The 18,204-nt window shown below is 41.8% G+C and overlaps 1 protein-coding gene across 1 annotated transcript; it reads right to left on the bottom strand.

Annotated features, from left to right (window-relative positions):
- Positions 1–684: 684 nt before the first annotated feature.
- mfsd2ab (MFSD2 lysolipid transporter A, lysophospholipid b) lies at positions 685–17,148 on the bottom strand. The gene is made up of 14 exons (XM_061059029.1): positions 16,951–17,148; positions 13,878–14,003; positions 12,321–12,445; positions 8,206–8,329; positions 7,581–7,659; positions 7,288–7,457; positions 7,091–7,181; positions 6,362–6,480; positions 6,104–6,187; positions 3,788–3,871; positions 3,556–3,668; positions 3,293–3,436; positions 2,707–2,883; positions 685–2,613 (listed from the first exon to the last, which is right to left on the bottom strand). The coding sequence occupies exons 1-14, from the start codon at positions 17,038–17,040 to the stop codon at positions 2,559–2,561; spliced, it is 1,581 nt and encodes a 526-aa protein (XP_060915012.1). The 5' UTR covers positions 17,041–17,148; the 3' UTR covers positions 685–2,558.
- Between the last annotated feature and the right edge of the window lie 1,056 nt (positions 17,149–18,204).

The following is an 18,204-nucleotide window of genomic DNA, read 5'->3' as shown; positions in this document are numbered from 1 at the left end:
TTTTTTACATCATTAAATCAAAAATCATTTGTTTTATGTTCCTTATTCTAATATAAACTGTACTGTAAAGACAATGAAACAAATAGAGAATATAATAATTATTATGAAATATAACATTAATTAAAAAACTGGATATCATTGATCATTATCATTGCATAAAATCCGTGGGACAAATTTGCTACCATTAACATTAACAGCTTAATATACAGTAAAATAACTCAGAAAACCAAACGAATACAATGCTAAACTTAAAACAACTCAATTCATTATTTGAATCATTTGATTTAACATTTCTTATCAGCGACTAAAATTGAATTTTTCTATGAAGCAGTAGCTGCTATATAACAGGAACAAAGCTTATAAGCAGTTTTAAAAGACAAAGCTCTGACACTAGATGGCAGTAGTCAATAGGCCAGTGAATGGGACGGCTTCTCTGTCTTTGCAAGCTCTCTCAGATAGTTACAATTGAAGTTATCTATGACAGTGAGGTAGGGCCTAAATGTTATATGTGTAATGTATTTTCTTACCTATTTGGAAAATGTTTCAAAGCCATGCAAGCCCATTAACAGGTCGATATCTTTATCTATTTCTTTTTGTTGAATATGTAAACAAGAAGCCACTTAAATATCTGAAATCAGACACTCGTGTTTGGATTTCAAATCCAGAAGAAATGCAGACATCTCATTCACAGTACACTTATTAGTATTTATTAACAATCTTTTTTCATTCTCAACAGTTTTTTCTTAAATAACTACGGTATAGTGTAACAGGTTTATTTCACTTGAAGCCACAAATATCAAAGATATGTACAAGTTTACATACAATATATACATATAAACAGGAGGCATGTACACAAGGCTTCTGTGTGTTCCTGTGGGATTAAAGCTCACACATTTGGCTACAGCCTCAAGAGTCATGAGGGAAGTATACTGACAAGAGCAAACACTTACAAAATCAAGCAGGATGAGGAGCACAGGATGTGCAATTACATAAGTTTAGTGGATGATAATGGCACCAAGTTGGCATATACAGTATAGTATCTTTATGGAGAAAAAAAGAACATGTAAAGTAGATATGAACAATTTCACATTGGCAGCCCAGTTGTCGGAAACAACATGTCAAAGATGTAAGAGTATGTATAACATATTACTGTATATACACATTTCCATATCAATGGATATGAAATATGTCAATCCACACTTTCATGACAGGGATTGAGGTCGCAAAGAATCCTTGTTGTTCCTTCAATAAACACATAAAAAATAAACATCCCAAAAACAGACGTCCAAACAGACTGCAACAAGTTCACTTCCCCATCTTCCACTTATCTTTTATTCACAAGTATGTGCTTCCCTTTTTGAATGCATATGGGGCAAAGATGACAAGGATGGCGACATGCATTAAAAAAAAGCATGTGACTATTTCAAAATGTGAGTGCCCATTTCCTTATATTGAAACCTCTAACCGAAGACCAAACAGGCCTCAAATAGATATAAATATGGCAAAAAGCAAGACTTTCCAGAAAACAGGAATTCAAAAACAGCAAAATCAAATCTAATAAATATTTAAATAGTGAGATAACTAGATTAGTTGCCGGTTTTTATCAATATTAAGGAAATTAAAGCATGTTTAGGGGTAAAGGGATTTCCTGTAATCAGTAGCTGACCTTTAAATAGGATATTGTAAATAATGTCATTGCTGGATAAACATTACAGTTACGAGTGCAAACTAACCGTCTCTTCTATTGTAGTGGTTTCATTACTTTGGTAGGGAAGTAAAAGGAGCCCTTAAGAGCAAAGCTGTTACTGTGCAGCCACAAGTTCAGACATCACATTATCTTAGCTTCCGTTAGAAAAAGAAACAAAAAAACGATTGTGATGGGAAAGAGATGGAAACGTACTAGTTGACTGGTTTAAGTAAACTATGAAGCATATTAATACAATTCCAGAAAACGTTTAGATTTTTCAAAATGCACGACTATGTCAGTGACTCAAGACCAAATGACTGGCACAAGTTTGTCAGTTTTGAATTTCCAACCCCAAAATGAGGCTGAAATTAAGGCGGTGTCACTTTTTGTTCAAGTTTCTCACAATGCTCACGTCGCACAACTATAGAGTTGATTTTAGCGCAGTGTTCAAGGTCATTAATGTTCACTGTGGTATGTACAAGGATGGAATCTGTCCAGCTTCAGCGAGTAGCACCGAAAATGGCAGTACTGACTAAACGTGCTTCAACATTTCATGCTTTTGTGCATTTTTCAACAAAGAACAAGTTCAACCTTAAAAAAAAAAAAAAAAAAACATTTTCCGGAAGTACTCAAAAGTATTATGTTTTTTCAAAATATAAGGCTTTTGATTTCAGACTGAAAAAAATCAGGAGAGTTAATTTCATGCCAGAAAATTGTTCTGAAGTCAAATTCATCGACTTGAAACAGCAGCATTGTGATTGGACAAGGCAGTGTCCTAATGATCCATCAGGTCCAGATCTGTTGGTCCCGCCAAGTGCAAAAAAGACCAATCGATCACTCGATTGGTGGATGAGTCTCTAAAAAAAAGGTGCTAGATCATAATGGCCAGTTCTGTTGAGTCTGTTTCTGAATCTGCTTCGTTTTCCCTGCGAGAAAGTACAGACAAAAATAAAGGTCAGAGATTCATTTCATGGAAAACAAACAAACACAAGGAAGAAAATTCTATCCACATCCCCTACCTCTGTTCCTGGAGCAGTTTTCTGTTGCCTTGCCTCCTCTCCTCGTCGATTGGATACGAATACAAAATAACTAGGCCGATTATGATGAGGCCTACGGGGGCCGCGGAAACCAACAGTTTTAAGGTAAGATCCACTGCCTGTGGTTGAGTGCAGCCTCTGCTAATGTATCCCGCAAAGCTGAAGAAAAACAAAAACATGATTATCAAAATGACAAGCACCAGTACTTTACATTCTTATGCAACGCAGGCAATAATGTTGAGGCAAACATCGGTCATACTAAATGTATATGTCAGTGCAGCCAAGATCTTATGTGGAGCAAAATCGTTGATCAAAGGCCAACACTGCTGTAAAGTCAGTCATGTGAAGCGTGCATGAGCATGCATGCGCTACAGCCTTACTGTACTTACACTAATGAAAGATTTCTTAGATGTGGGATTAAGGTTCTATGAGATTTGGCTTAACCCTGATTTTTTTTTATCGTGTCACAATAAAGTAAATTCAACACCTACAAAACCTTTTTTTTCTTTTTTTAAACTTACAATATAGATCATCTGTGTAGTCTGTGTGTATTTAAGTATTTTCTTACTCTAGACTGAGGGTGGAGATGCCAAGGGAGACTCCAGAGGCAAACTTGGTGAAGAAGACGTAGAATGAGTAGAAGAGAGCTTCGTGGCCGGTGGAGTCGGGGTTGTGCACTTGGAAATCGTCAACAACATCAGGCAGCATGGACCTTAAAAAAAAAAAAAAAAAAAAAAAGGAAAAAAGAGAAGCATGATTGGTTGAACCAAATAGGTGCATACCTGATAATAAAAAAAAACATGAAAAAAAAAGGTTCAGCAGAGGTCTTACCAGGGCAGCAGGAAAGCTGCAGCCACTCCGACCCCGGCAGCGAACGAGACAATGTAGGTGACAATCAGGTTACTCTTCAGACACACCACCAGGATCATGAAGGGAACCACAGACTAGGGAAGAACAGAAACCCATGAGAACACTTTTAGAACAGGAATTTACCGAAGTCCTGTAAATCTTTCACACTTCACAAGACTTCAAAGTTGTGTTTGGCTGGATCTTTGGTGCTTACCAAGGTGCCAGTGTAAACCGCTGTTTTCTTCCCAAAGCGAGTCAGGAACCACTGCCAGAAGGGGATTGCCAGGGTAGCTGAGAGCTGAGGGGAAAAAAGAAAAAACATTTAAAATCCTGTCACCGGTAATCAGCTGTTTGAGTTTTGTTTAGACACACACACACAAAAAACACACCAAGATTATCCAGGAAATTCCACACAAGGACTTCTAAAACAAGTGAATAAGAATTCCCGTGCAACAATGAGAGACCCTCTACGACGACGCATGGCATTTAATGCATTCTCAAAATGCTCCGCCCTGGGATGGAATGAAGCGTGGTGACGCAGAAAAAAGTGGTGTTGAACATTTGACCTCTCGCATCAGCCAAACACAACAGCGAGGAAGGAAGACAATATCGGTTCAACAGCTTTTCCCAAAACAAATCGGAGCTCGATGTGACACGGGATTCCACAGGGGTCACCGTGTTACCCTACAGGGGGGGCAGAGGGCTTGCACCGATCTGTTTGGCCTCTGAACCCACAAATGTTTAAATAAGAAATAGATAATACGAAGCGCTGCTGCAACAGGGTATTTCCCCTTTTTCTTACACCAAGAAAACGCAGCACAGTCATTTCTGCAACTATGACTGCGTCCTGTTTTATGTGGTTCACCACTACAGGTAGACTTTCAATTCAATACGTTTGAGTGCGAAAGTAAACATCATATTATAGACTTTGAGCTCAATGAGTCTGAACTTTCCTGCCAAAGCACAAACCTCCGCCCCAATGCACCTCGTCATCCCTTAACTCAAAAAGCAAAAATGGAATTGTCTGCTGAGTTTTCATCTTCATAGTACACACATCAAAACACTGTTTACACAACTGAACTCGGAGTATTACTCAACATGAAAACCTTCTACCTTTGAAAGTCTCCTGTGACCTCACATAAGCAATAAACTGTACACTTATTCTGTTTATTGAAATTATTTTTACTCCACGCTGCTCTCACAAGCAGGCCTACGCCTACCGGTAGATACAACACCAGTGAAATATCAAACAATATCCAAACCAGTTTTCATACCACAGGAACAAACAGAGAAGTCCTAAGCCCACACTATTGGGTCATTTCTTGTTTTTAATTTAACAAAAAATGACAGACAAAACTCCCACACATTGTCAGGATTGCACCAAAAACTGTTTCAGTATCGAAATGTGTCAACATATTTGTGAAGTTAAGTCTGCACTCTCTGTCCCTAAGCACTTTTCAATACCGTTGGTCATTATAATAATGACGATTGCAGGGCGCCTGTGGGATAGCGTTTAGTTTGCACGCCCCATGTATAGAGCGGGCAGTCCAGGTTCAAATCCCAACTGTGGCTCCTTTGCCCGAATGTCATTCCCCACTCTCTCTCTCTCTCTCTGATTTCTGACTCTATCCACTGTCCTGTCTCTCAATAAAAGGCATACAATAAATCTTTAAAAAAAAAAACATGAAGATTGTATTGCTTTACAACACCTGGTATCAAAAAGTATCGAGGTATCGTTCATTTTGGCCGCCATAGCTCTCTCTCAGTGTTTCCTTTTTTTAATCCTTTAAAATTAAACCAGAGTGAGCAGCGGGCCTCTTCCTCCTAATACGATCTCATCTCTGTGTATTAGCCTGACATCTCCTCGGATTACAGCGGCGGAGGGGCATGGGATCATGGGTAACTTCATAAGGTTTCTGTGAAAGCTCACACTGGAATAAGCCATTGCACTAAATAAAATGTACTTTAACAAAGGTTATTGCCTTGGTTCCATAATCCTCTCCACAAAGCAAAGGATCAAAGCAAGTAATCTTTCCAACCTCTGTAACCTGGACTCTCTCTCACACTGTACAGTGGGGCTGTGCGTGCTACAGGACGCGCACCTACCGATTCATTAGCTCTAATACCTGTCAGGGTTTGAGGCAATTCAGTGATTCGAGGACCTTCTTTTCCCAGAGGGGTCAAGAGAGATAAATGGAAGGGGCGATCAAGAGTGGCTCCTTTACTGTCTGTGGGAATGGGATGGCATTCAGGCGGAGCAGTAAGAGCAGACACATCGATGAAATGTGCAGCCAGAAGACACTGCTTTTCTAAGCAAGAACAGAGCAGCTTTGTAACTGAAGATAGTTTATGTGTTCTCCCTGGGAGAGACGCTTTTGTCTGCTAATGGTCCAACTTATTCCAACACAAATGGGCAGATTAAGGTTTCATGTGCTGAGGGAGAAGCTGTCACTGCTATGGAAACAGTGCACCTATCGGCCCTGGTGACTGTAAATGCCACCTCTGTGTGTGTGTGTGTGCTTGCACTCACCATGATGACCAGCAGAATATTCTGGAAGTCGTTCCTGAAGCCCAGTGTGTAGCTGCAGAAAAGGGCAAAGTTTCCCTCCAGGAGCTGCAGGGAGAAGCAAAGACACTCACTCAGTCAAAAGTGTACTGGCCAAACAAACACAAGCACAGTGGTGAGCCGACCTCGCAGGCGCAGAGTCAACTCAGGCTGGGAGCAAAAGAAACGTCTAGAGACTTCCAACATTCATTTTTAAAAAGGCGCCGCTTCTCTTTAACCTACCATGAAAGCCAGTGAGGTGAAGAGGAAGACCATGACCAGTTTGGCGTATGGTCCATGTCCCATCACCAGCTTTATCCCCTCAAAGAAAGCCATGGGCTCTGACCTGGGACGACAAGATTCTGTAAAAAGAAAAAACATATCATTTAAAATATGATCAACTTAAAACGCGCTTTCACATGATCATGTTTTTTCATTTTTTCATTTTCCACAACAAAAGGCCTTTCAGGCTCGTCCTCCACTGGAGAGTCCCTTCACTTGTCACAAGGTTTCTATTCCATGTCCTCTCTCACCCATCTTTGTCAGCCCACAGTCACACCATCGTGTTACACTACAACTGAGCATCCTCATTGGACCAAGGGTGGACACACATCAATAACAGTTCTGTCACATGATGAAACAGAAAAGATGACGACTTCATCAGGGAGTTAAAGTGGAGCAGATGACGTTTTTAAAAAAAAAAGTGACCAGAAGCCATAAATCAAGGCTCGTAAACTGAACAGGAATCACACATGCGAAACAGGTTTAATGCCCTTTTATGCTTCATGCAGTTCACAAGACATGGAGCAGTAATTTCAAAATGAAAAAAAGGGCTCAGGGACCTCAGGGTTAAAGAACTAAATGCTCGAGTTTTCCCTTTATTTTGGCTTTCAATTGAAGGCCATCAGTGGAGTCAAAATTTCATGTAATTTGGAGGACGGAGACAGTCTGACTGACAGATTGGTGCCTTACCTTTTTTCTCTCTCACACCGAAGAAAAGAACAATAGCACAGAGGACATAGATAATGCAGATGACACCAGAAGAAATCATGTAGGCTGTTTTCTGTTGAGAGGCAATAAAACAACAAAAAGCACTGTTAGCAAACATTTCCTTTTATTTTCTAAATTTAACTTATCTGTTCAAAAAAAAAAAAAAAAACAGAACTCACTGTGTGCTCCAGTGAAATGACCGGCTCTGAATCGTTGAGTCCGACCGTGCCGTTGCTCAGTCCTGCCGCGATGTCCCCGGGTCCTGGGACGCAGGGGGCGTTAGCCATACCAACTATCTGTCCCTGGATGGCTGTCCCAACAACAGTGCCCAGAACCTCCACCGTCATCCCTGAGGAGAAGGAACACGGGAAAAGTTCATTCAAGCGGGTTGAGGTTTGACATCTGATTTGTCCGGATGTGTCAGGATATTGGTTTAAAAAGAATACATGATTACGCTGCCTATGATACTCACTGTATGCTGTGGCTGAGTCTCTTTCTTTCTGCTCTGAGCTGATGAACATGGTGAGCGCAGAGTACGGCACATGGAAGCACTGGATCGCAAAGGAAGAGAGGACAATGTGGAGAATGTGAGATAGCAACAAAAAACAAAACAAAACAGGCTCTTTTACTTTGTGTTCATCCAGTAATGTAAAGACGATTTAATTCATTGTTGAACATTGTTGAAATGATTTCTTTATAATCTGGCAGAGAAAAGCACAAGTGTACTGATTCTTCTTTTTTGATGTCTTTAAAAAAAAAAATGCATCAAAAACAGTCAAGCCCAGTTAGCATGATGGATTAAAACAGGAGGGCTCAGCTCGCCTGGCCTCGCTGCAGCTTCAGAATGTGCAAGAAAGCAGTTTTCTCAAAATGTCAAACTATTTCTTCAAGTTTATTTTTTTGTGATTTAGAGAAATCCAAGGATTCTTTTCAACAAAACAGTACGGACAATTACACATTGTGGAAATAAAAGCTTCTCTTCGTGATAGTGTGATCAATTTAAACATTTGGCAATCAAGGCTACTCCATTGACGAAGTGTTTGTCAGGAAACGTCTCACATGGCCCAGGATTGTGTGTGGCTGACGGTGGTACTCACTGTCTGCAGTGTCTGGAACATGCAGTAGAAGAGAAGGTACCAGATGACTTTGCCGTCCTCAAAGGGGGGAACGTACCATATGAGGAAATAGGAAAGCACAGCCAGAGGGGTTGAGAGCAGGATCCTTCAGACGCGGGAGGGGAAAAGGGAAGAGGGAGAAGAAGAGACGGCGACAACGTCAGCGGATGAAAACGTGATCCGACTCGAGCGTGAAACACTCTTATTCAGGACACAATTAGCAGTCGAAATGAAGAGGGGCCACACACACATTACATAACAAACTGTTTCACAGCATCTTTCATTCTGTTTGTGGCATCTTGTCCCACAAATATGAACATAGCCTGTCCTCCTCTTCCTCAGAACACTAACGTCCCAGAGATCTGCACCGTAATGTCATTTTAAGAGAGGAAACCTCCTTTAGTCACTTCCTGCCCACGATTCCTACTTCCTATGGTCTGATCAACACTCTCCACTCAGATATGAGGAATGATGACCACCCCCCCCCCCCCCCCTCTGGAAATCAGAGCCTGTTTTTTGGAACAGGAAAGCAGTCCAGTGGCCTTCTCAGTTACTGGAAGAGCTTATCACTTAACATCCGGTGATTCATCCTAATCAGCAGGGAGTACATGAGCTCATACACACGTCACATTTGACTAAAAGCAACAGTATGCGTCTGTCTGATACACAAACAAAATGACACATCAGCTGACCATATCAAAACGGTCCATTCACAAGCTTGACTGCCACCTCTAAAACTTAATGAACTTAGGTGAACTGGAAAAATGACGAGAGGAGAAAGTGCTCCGCAGGCTCTCTCGCGCGTGTGCGCTGATTAACTCAACACTTGTGTGAACGTCAGTGTGGGAGTGGTAAGCAAGTTAAAGCAGGTGTTTCATCAAGGGATGAGAGCAGACAAAGGAATGCGTTTCTGTTACGCTTATTCCCTCTGTGCCAAAACGAAGACGCCTTCTCAGATCTGCCTGGTGTGCCATTGGAATTTTACAGAAACAAAAGACTGAGTTTTTGAAAGCGGCTTTCCTGACACACCTTTCTTTTTCGCTCTACTGTACACATGGTCGGCTAAGCCAAGACTTTGCACTGCATTTGCAGAGCTGCGCTGACACTGTACACCGTGTCAGAACGAGCATCGTCTTTAAATGTCCTCTGAAATAGACGTGCTGAATCAGAAGGGGCGATCCCATCTCGGCAATGTAGAAGGGGAACAGCTTTGAGCCTGGTTCTAATTCAATGCGAGAGCTTTTTTTAAAATGGGCAGACAGAAATATGTCAAATCCATGTTTTGGCAGCCGTCACTGGGCTGGCCTGCTGAACAGCTGTAATTAAGCTGACAACAGCCACGGCCAGTATTCTAGCTTTAAGGCATTGAATTCATACGTGATGTTTCGATATTTTTAGAAACCAAAGTTTGCTTTCTGTGAGAAAATGTAATCCTCAAAAAGCTTCTGTTTGAACCATCGCTACAGAGGAAGGAAATGAAAGCAATATTTACTTCTGACGTAAACGCAAACTAGCAGATAGCAGTCAGTGTCCAAATCAAATTATTTAAATTCATGTTTTAGGACCAGCAGGCAGCCTGCAGTCAGTCACATTAGAGTCCCTCAGTAGCTCTGCAGCAACAGTACGACATATTCATCCCTGCTCTGCAACCTGAACTGTAGTAACCTCCTGGATTCCTCAGTCAGTCTTAAAAAACTATGCCAGGGCCTTCATGGCTGAGGGCCCACACACCATTGGCTCACATATGTGGTGTGTTGTGGGCTGGACCAATGAGAAGCTAGCCTGACTCCTCTCTCCCCTCCCCCTCCCTTCACACAGGGAGCCTTTAAGACGGAGCAGCAGCTCCGTCAGCCCCTCTGCTGCTCCCACCCTGCACTCGTTTCCTCACATCGTTTTTTCATCTGAACCGATCACAAAGTGAGCGAACATGCCAATCATTCCTGCATCCTGTCCTCCTCTGACGAACCTCCACCCACCACAAGTCCACACCTTTTCTCGCAGAACAAATGGACGAGATGTATCTCGCTCTGCAAGTGCGGCGCTGAGCCTCACCCACTTTTCATAATCGAAGCTCAGTAGCCTGATGTCTGCTGAAAACTCAATTCAAGGTTTCTTATTATCAAAGTAAATGCCAGGAAATAAATATGATACAGCTTATATTTTGGCCTTGTATCTTCTTCAGGGACACAGATGGCACAGCGGTAGGTCACGCCCCGTGTACAGAGGCTTATCCTGCAATTGGACAGCCCGGGTTCAAATCCGACCTGCATGTCATTCTCTATTCGCACCCCCAATTTCCCATTCTATCCACTATCCCCTCAAAGGCAAAAGCCTCAAAATACAACAAATAAAAAAAGATCTCCTTCTTGAGAACAAGAAGGTATTCCAATAAATGTTTCACAGCTGTGACTGCCATCACTTGATTTCGTTTTCAATTATGCAGGCAACCCACAGGCAGCACCTAGGGGCAGCACCCAGGGAACCAGGGGCAGCACCCAGGGAACCAGGGGCAGCACCCAGGGGCTTTTAGCTCAGATGTGTGGACTAAGTGAGACCTTTGTGGCCGTTGTCATCTCCCAGTTGTGCCTCTTCAAACACAAGTGTAACATTTTTTTTTTTTTAAAAAGGCAACAACAAGGGAGAGTGAATAAGCTTGTGTGACAGTGGGCTCCCAGTGGTGCTCATTAAACAGCTGCCTCGACCCTTGTCTTTTCAAAGTATCATTCCCTATCACCCTTCTGCCTGGGCTTCCAAAAAAGGTCAGCATGTTTCAAAAATAGTGAAGGGACAGTAGCTCTTAAATATCTTGTTGACAGGAGACCACGTCTTTAACCAGCAGCTCCCACTGACACCCCACACCCTAACTCACGTAAGAAGAGTGTTAATTATAAACTTAAGACGTCTGCGGTTCAGCAAGATCTGCAGTTTTTTTTTTGGTTTTTTTTTGACAATGCAGGGGCCACATTCAATATTCAGTAATAAGTTGGATACATTGAAAGATACCCATGTAGTGCTGCCGAGAGGACCGAGTGGCAGAGATTTGGGGGAGGGGACATTGCAGCTAAAAGAAAGGGGTCAGCAACCTTTCCACAAAATAGGCCTGAAGCATTTTAGGCTTCCCACTCTCTCAGCCTGGCCGCCACCCACAGACAAAAGTGCAAGGCAGCATGTGAACATTCATTTTGCTTCAGGCTCTGTCCAAAGTGCACTGATCAGACTGAAAGCAAAACCAAAATCCATACTTTTTTTTTTTTTTTTTATGTCTAATTAAATTCCTTGCGGGTTATTTTGTTCAAAAAGGGGTTCATATCAAAATATCATGTAGCTGAAATGTTTGCCGTCTATTTAAAACATACAGAGATTCAGATGTAGCTCCTTTATCGATTCTGAAAAAGGGTTTGTGTGCTTGCTGAGACTCTGTAGCAGGCAGGAGTTAAATTTGTCAGTGTCATGCTAAAGGTCACGCTGTGGGACCATCACCTTCAGAATCTCCCTATGTTTGTTTAGACAAGACAGCCTTCAGAGCTTGGCTTTACTGGTCCAGCAGACTATTGCAGCCAAAGGCATTTTTCAGTAGGATGTATATTATGGTTGTATGCATAGCAGCAATAAAGGATATGCGTGTGTGTGTGTGTGTGTGTGTGTGTGTGTTTAGGCAAAAGGGGGGAGGGTCCTTGAATGGACACATGGAGGCATGTGGTGGCCAGGAGGAAGTGGTGTAGCAGTAATTGCATCAGCATGATGCAACCCCTCCCAGAAGATGGGAGAATTCAAATGCACAAAGCCCCGCCCCCAAACACTGACACATGTAGAGTACATGCTGGTTGGACAACTTCCATTCACAAGCCTGTCTAACGACCCAAGCCGGACAGTGGCCCCCTCACCCCCCAACCCCCCACCCCCCACCATTAAGCCTGTCAGACAGCTAATATGTGACAAGAGCTTCCATGACATAACTGGGCTTCATCAACTAGATCATGGAAACAGAAGAGAGTTCAATATTACAGCAAAAGGGGGGAAAAGGGTCACCAGATACAATAACCCAGATCTGCTTCAAAAAAATTAAATTTTGTCTAATAGCTGTGAGTTGAACTTACCAGGGCAGCATGCGTCCAAAGCGGGTCCATGGACTTCTGGAGACCAGGAAGCCCACTGTGGGGTCTGTTACCGCGTCCCATGCTCGGCCCACAAACAAGATAATGGAGGCATAGAAAGGGTCCAGCTGGAAAAAAAAAAAAAAAGATTAGACTTTAAAATAAGTCCTACCACCAAATGTACCTGGTTGCTTGCTTGTATGAAAAATTAAGAGGAGTTAAGTTAAAGAACTAACCTGCAATATAGTCGGTAAATTATTGATATGCCAAAAGAACGTTAGTAAAGTAGACATCAAATCCCTTTATTACTACAATAATATTACTGGATTTGTACACAATATAGTCTACAATGGAAATATGTGATTTGCATTAGGGCATGTGAAAGTAAATATACATTAAAGTGGTATGTGTGTATGTCTTACAGCTGTTTGGTATGATTGAACAGTGTTTGTAAACCAATGTTTATATCAAATTAACCTTAATTGTAGAAGTGCTGTATTTAATTTTCATGAGGTCTTATATAAAAAAAAAAAGTTTTCTTAGACTAGACTTTACTTTTATGGTAGTTGGGGTTAAGCTGGTTGCTTTATCTGAAAGAGTTTATGCATAGTATCAAAGGCTCCATGTGATAGCCTCAATGTTTACATGGTGAGAGAGAATCAAGTGAGCATGTTCCATTCATTCATTTGATCATTGTGCATGTTAATATCACTTACAATGTCTTGCTCAGCCTTCCACTAAGATGTTTGGAAAAGGAGGTTGGTGGTGTTGCTTTAAAAACATGACCTTAAACTAAGTACTGTTTAGTTATTTACTTGTTTTGAATCAATAGTCCAACGGGCAGCAGTTAAACAGTGGAGGTGCCACTTGGCACATCGTCCAGTCTGCTGTTCATCCAGCTCCGTGAAGAGGAGATGAGCCTGACTGGAAGCCAGGCCTGATGAATGCCTGACTCCTGACTGTACAATCAGCGCCACGCTGTGTCGGCCAATAGACCCTTAATTTACCAACTTGGTAGCTGGACAAAGCTCAACCCCTGGGAAGCTGTTGACTTACACGCTATTTTGGCCAAACCATCAGATTAGTGTCAAAGTCTATTAAAGCGAACCCCTCCTCAACGTGCTACACCCGGCCCCCTTCCAACATTTTTTCTGAAAAAAGCCCCGTAAGCCTTTTGATACAGCTGAGCCACATCATAGAGTCAATTATGGAAACTTGTTCAACCTCTTCATTTTTCCAGGATAACAGCCTCCTTTGTTTTCAAGCTTTGGCGGTCACAATGTCCTGTGTGTGCCCTTACATGAGGTGATTTGAGGGCACAGAAAGGTTCAAGTTCAGTGACTTGTCTTCAGTCTGTAAATGCCAGCACAAACACTGTTCTAGGACATACAGAGTACAGAGGAGACCGTAGCAGGGGTGCAGTGTGTTCTCATTCCTAGTAAAGGTTGTCCTTAAAGGGTGGCAGGTTGGCTATATTTAGGTCTGTGGTATGAAAGCAAATGATGGGAGTTTTTTTTTGGGTTGGGTTAGGGTTAGGGTTAGTAATCCTAACCAACTCACCTGAGCTACATCCAGAAGGTAGATCTGCAGAAAAAATCCCAAGGCACATCCTGTGATCTGGTAGGGAGCTCCACCAACTGCGTAGCAGAGCTTGTTGCAAATTGACAACTTATTCTGGTTCTCATGCTGGGAAAAAAAACAAAAAAAAAAAACAAGGAGAGAGAAGGGAAAACACAGTTAATCATGATTATTTCTCCATGACATTAACCCTGACATGGAACCAAGAATAACGGTTTTAACTATCTATTTTTATAGAGGACGAATAACATCCGACTCCAACCCTGCAGGGTGGACTACAGCAGATACATCATGAAGGAGTGGCAGCAATACAGCTGTGACACTCACAGTCCTCCTGAGGATAACACAGAGGTAACTTTCTCAGTTTCCTGCTCAACCTTAAACCTGCCGTTCCCCCTTTTTTCAGAATCGCCTCATTTCTGACATTCCTGACGATTTAAACAACGTTCTTTATTAAGAATGTGGCCTTAATTCTTTATCACCAGGGAGTCCTTAGATCTAAGAGCTCACATTTCCAAACGCTTACTATCATGCAGTGTATTTTGGCAGATGTCATAGACGGCCACTGGGAAAACAATAACCCCTTGGTGTTCTAACAAGAACTCATTCTTCCCCATTTTCTCCACTGTAATAATTTCCTCATCAGACACTTTCTAAACAACGCCTCTTAAAGAAATACAAATCATATTAGTGCCAGGGCATGACATCTCCATGGTGTCACAGTCACACACACCACATGGGCACTCTGAACTGTGTTAACACTAGGAGTGATGGCTTGCCAGTTTGACCAATTCTCTGACCGCCGCTGCCCACAGTGGGCTGAAAACACACCCTCCTGTCTGACCAATCAAATTCCCCGTGTTTGATATGGAAAAGGCGGAGTTTTTTTTTTTTTTTTGTCTCACTGAAAAGGTAGAGCTTGTTTCAAATAGCGTCATCGTGTTATGGAGAAGACCTTGAACTGCACAGGCTCACTTCAGCGATGCTCAGGTGTCACTGACACACATGGAAAAGAAAACAGACACACAACACAAAACCATTTTAATGTTACTGAATGAACAAGCATCTTCCTTGTTGATACACCCAACCAGTGTTTTGTTTAGGTGACAAAACCCTCCGTGGCTGAAATGAGAAACCTGCACCATCAAAACACAGAGACCATTGTCGAGACTTTAGAGAGACTGAACACAATGGCTGGCAGCACAACAGTTGGACTACCAAGTGATTTAGGTCAGGTCTCCATGGAAGTGAATGCAAGGTCTCAAGGATCAGACTTGACCCAGCCATGTGAAGCACATCACCCATCAAACACAAACTAGGAGAAGAGTGGGCAACTGCAACAGTTTCACCCACTGGTTGGTATTGTTCTTGTACACCTGCTCTACCTGTATGCTTTCGACTGAGCAGTGGCCCTCCTTGTTTTACAATGTGTCATTACGGTGAGTGTACACTATGGTACACACTGGAGCATGACATGTGGAGGAAGGCATTCATCTGACAATTAAAAAAAAAATGCTGCTCTCCTCAAAAGGCTTCAGATCAAACCAGTTGAGTGATTCATCTGTGCATAATCCATCAAATGTTTCAGCAATGGCCTCTGTATATATTTTATGAGGATGCCTACCAGTGCTGTGTAAACACGAAATGACAACTGCTTTTACTACCTCTACAGGCTAGTGCTTCTCTCTGTAGTCTACCAGTAAGGATGTGTTGCCACTGCAGACTGGTTACATGCTTGACAATCCTTCAGCATTTGGGTTAATGCACAGCAAACCTTTTAATTTGACGTTGCAATGAGAAAACTCGACGGCCCCACATGAACCATTTGCCACTAGAAAAAACAGAGACACGTCAAAAGCTCTAATTTTGGATGGCGTTTTGGGATATTCACGTGCCGGCTTCCCCTGCTTATGACACGTCGCCTTGGTTGGTGGGCGCTTCCTGCTGCATTCAATACTTTCGGAGATAGTGGGAAATGCCCCCGACAAAATTCACTCGAAATGACCAAATGAACTGGAAATATTCTTAATAGCAACCAGGGACGCTTCATAGAGGACAGAATGCGTTAAAAAAAAAAAAAAAAAAATAGACAGTAAAATTGGGGATGTTGATGCAACTTCTCTGGGTAGGCTAGTCCAATTGTTGCTTCCAAAATGCTATTTTTTGTGTCGCACTAAACCTGAAGAGAAAACCGAGAAGTCAACCAATTAATATATTTTATGTTGTTGTATATTTTGGTAATAACGTCGATTTATATAGCCTAGGCTAAGCCAATGGTTTAAAAACTTGTGTTTTAAATGTCCATTTCATGTGTTTCAGATGAGCCCTTGAACGCAGCACTAAATTCTGAATTCGGTAAACTGATATGAGGTTTGTTTGGCGTAGATTTTTTTTTTATCAAATACATTTTAATTAATCAGATAGACCGTTTTGCAAAGGAGATAACACTGTAGTTTGTCCACATGACTAATTCCCCGAGTTTACTTGAATGCTGCTCTAAAATAAGTCTACATTAGCCTGTATAAAAAAAGGGACTTTAAACGAAAGAAGTGACTGGTGTAATGATCAGTCTATCACCTCAATCATTATAGTGCTCAAACAAAAAATAAAACAACCCGATAAAGCCTCTACTCTAAACCCGCTGAAAAGCCATGGTAGTTTATATCTAACATGAACGATATGGAGAATATCTCGAAATATTCAGATGAGAGTTAAAGGGCTTGCTGAGCGTAATATTGATTTTCGTCCATCCATGCATCGGCGGATTAAGACCTGCACTAGTGATTTCAACCATTGACTGACTCGACGTGTGACTATTTGGTATATTTTTTTGGTTCGACGACTGTGTAGAAATGTGACAATGAGCCGCTTGGCGCCCTGCTACCGTACGTGACACACTCACTTAAAACGTTAATTTACCAGCGTGTTCAGTTCATTCAAATGTGCCAAAAAGAGCCAAAAAGAGCCAAAACAGCAGCCTCGCCCTAATCCCGGACTGTCTGGTGGCTTGATTAGGAAACAATCGCTGGAACATAATTTAAATCATTGAACGTACCTTTCTGGCGAGTTTGATGCCATCCAAGCTGACCGGTTTATTCAATAAACTGGTGTTGGAGTATTGTTCACCACCTTCTCCTTTTGCCATAGCAGTGTGGTCCGTTTTCTCTGTTTGAATTTCACACAAAAAAATGTACCAAAAAAAAAATAATTATCAAACAAATCTTCCAGTTAGTAGTAAGGCTAATGTGAGGGGGGGGGGAAAAAACACGTCCAGTAGTATCGACGTTGCCTAGTGGCTTTTTGAAAACTGAGACGATGCAGAGGCAGAAAGGCTGGTTGTAGTAATTTTTTTTTTTTTTTTTTTTTTGGAGCTCCCCGCCCCTTTCAACGTGCCATTCACGCCATGTTTGACCCCGCCCCTCCACGGAGGGTCACAGCCGGGTAATGACTGACTGACTGACTGACTGACTGCTGCGACGAGCGTATCAGATATATGACATCAAGATGCAGCTGCTGTCGTGATAAGAAGAGGCACAAACAACATTAGGCTCTCGTAATTGGACATTTTGGATTACTCAGAAGTTATTGATGGCTTTATTTTATTTTTAGACTTCTACAAGGCTTTCATTTTACAATCTTTAAAGAAATTCGGCGTTGGTGAATATTTCTCTTCACGCGATTAAAACTTTTTAAAATTTTATGAGAATATTAATAGTGCCATTAAATTATCGGGTGGTACATCTCGTAGATTTAATCTGTCGAGGGGCATTAGGCAAGGTTGTCCCGCCTCCCCATATATCTCTGGATAGTGGCTCAGCTTTTGGCAGACCGTATCTCTGTGCTTGGAAAATAATGAATCATAACTCAGCTGGCGGATGACACCACAGAGTTTTAACAAAATCAAAATCTAATTTCTGTAGCCATTGAAGCCATTGGGGAGTTCTCAAAGGTTTCTGGTCTGTGCTTGATTATAAGCAAATGTGAACTCATGGCTATTAAAGATTGCACTGAATCTGCACTTTATAACACTCTACTGACAAAGGAGGTGCACTATTCAGGGATATTAATCACTAAGGATCAACAAAAAAAGAACCACATCAAATTTGCTTCCCATTATACAGAAAACAAAAAAATAATTGAACCAATGGCTCTTCAGGGATTTGTCATGAAGAGGCAGAGTCTTGCTTATTAAGCAGAGGGAATCTCCCGACTGACATTGTGATGCTTTGGCTCTGCATCTTGATGACAAAATACTGAAAGAGACAAAATGCTCTTCAGTTTCATCTGGAAAAATAGGACCCCATTACTT

This window comes from Labrus mixtus, chromosome 16 (genome assembly GCF_963584025.1).
Source record: "Labrus mixtus chromosome 16, fLabMix1.1, whole genome shotgun sequence".
NCBI lineage: Eukaryota > Metazoa > Chordata > Actinopteri > Labriformes > Labridae > Labrus > Labrus mixtus.
This window is presented reverse-complemented; position numbering and strand designations above follow the sequence as displayed.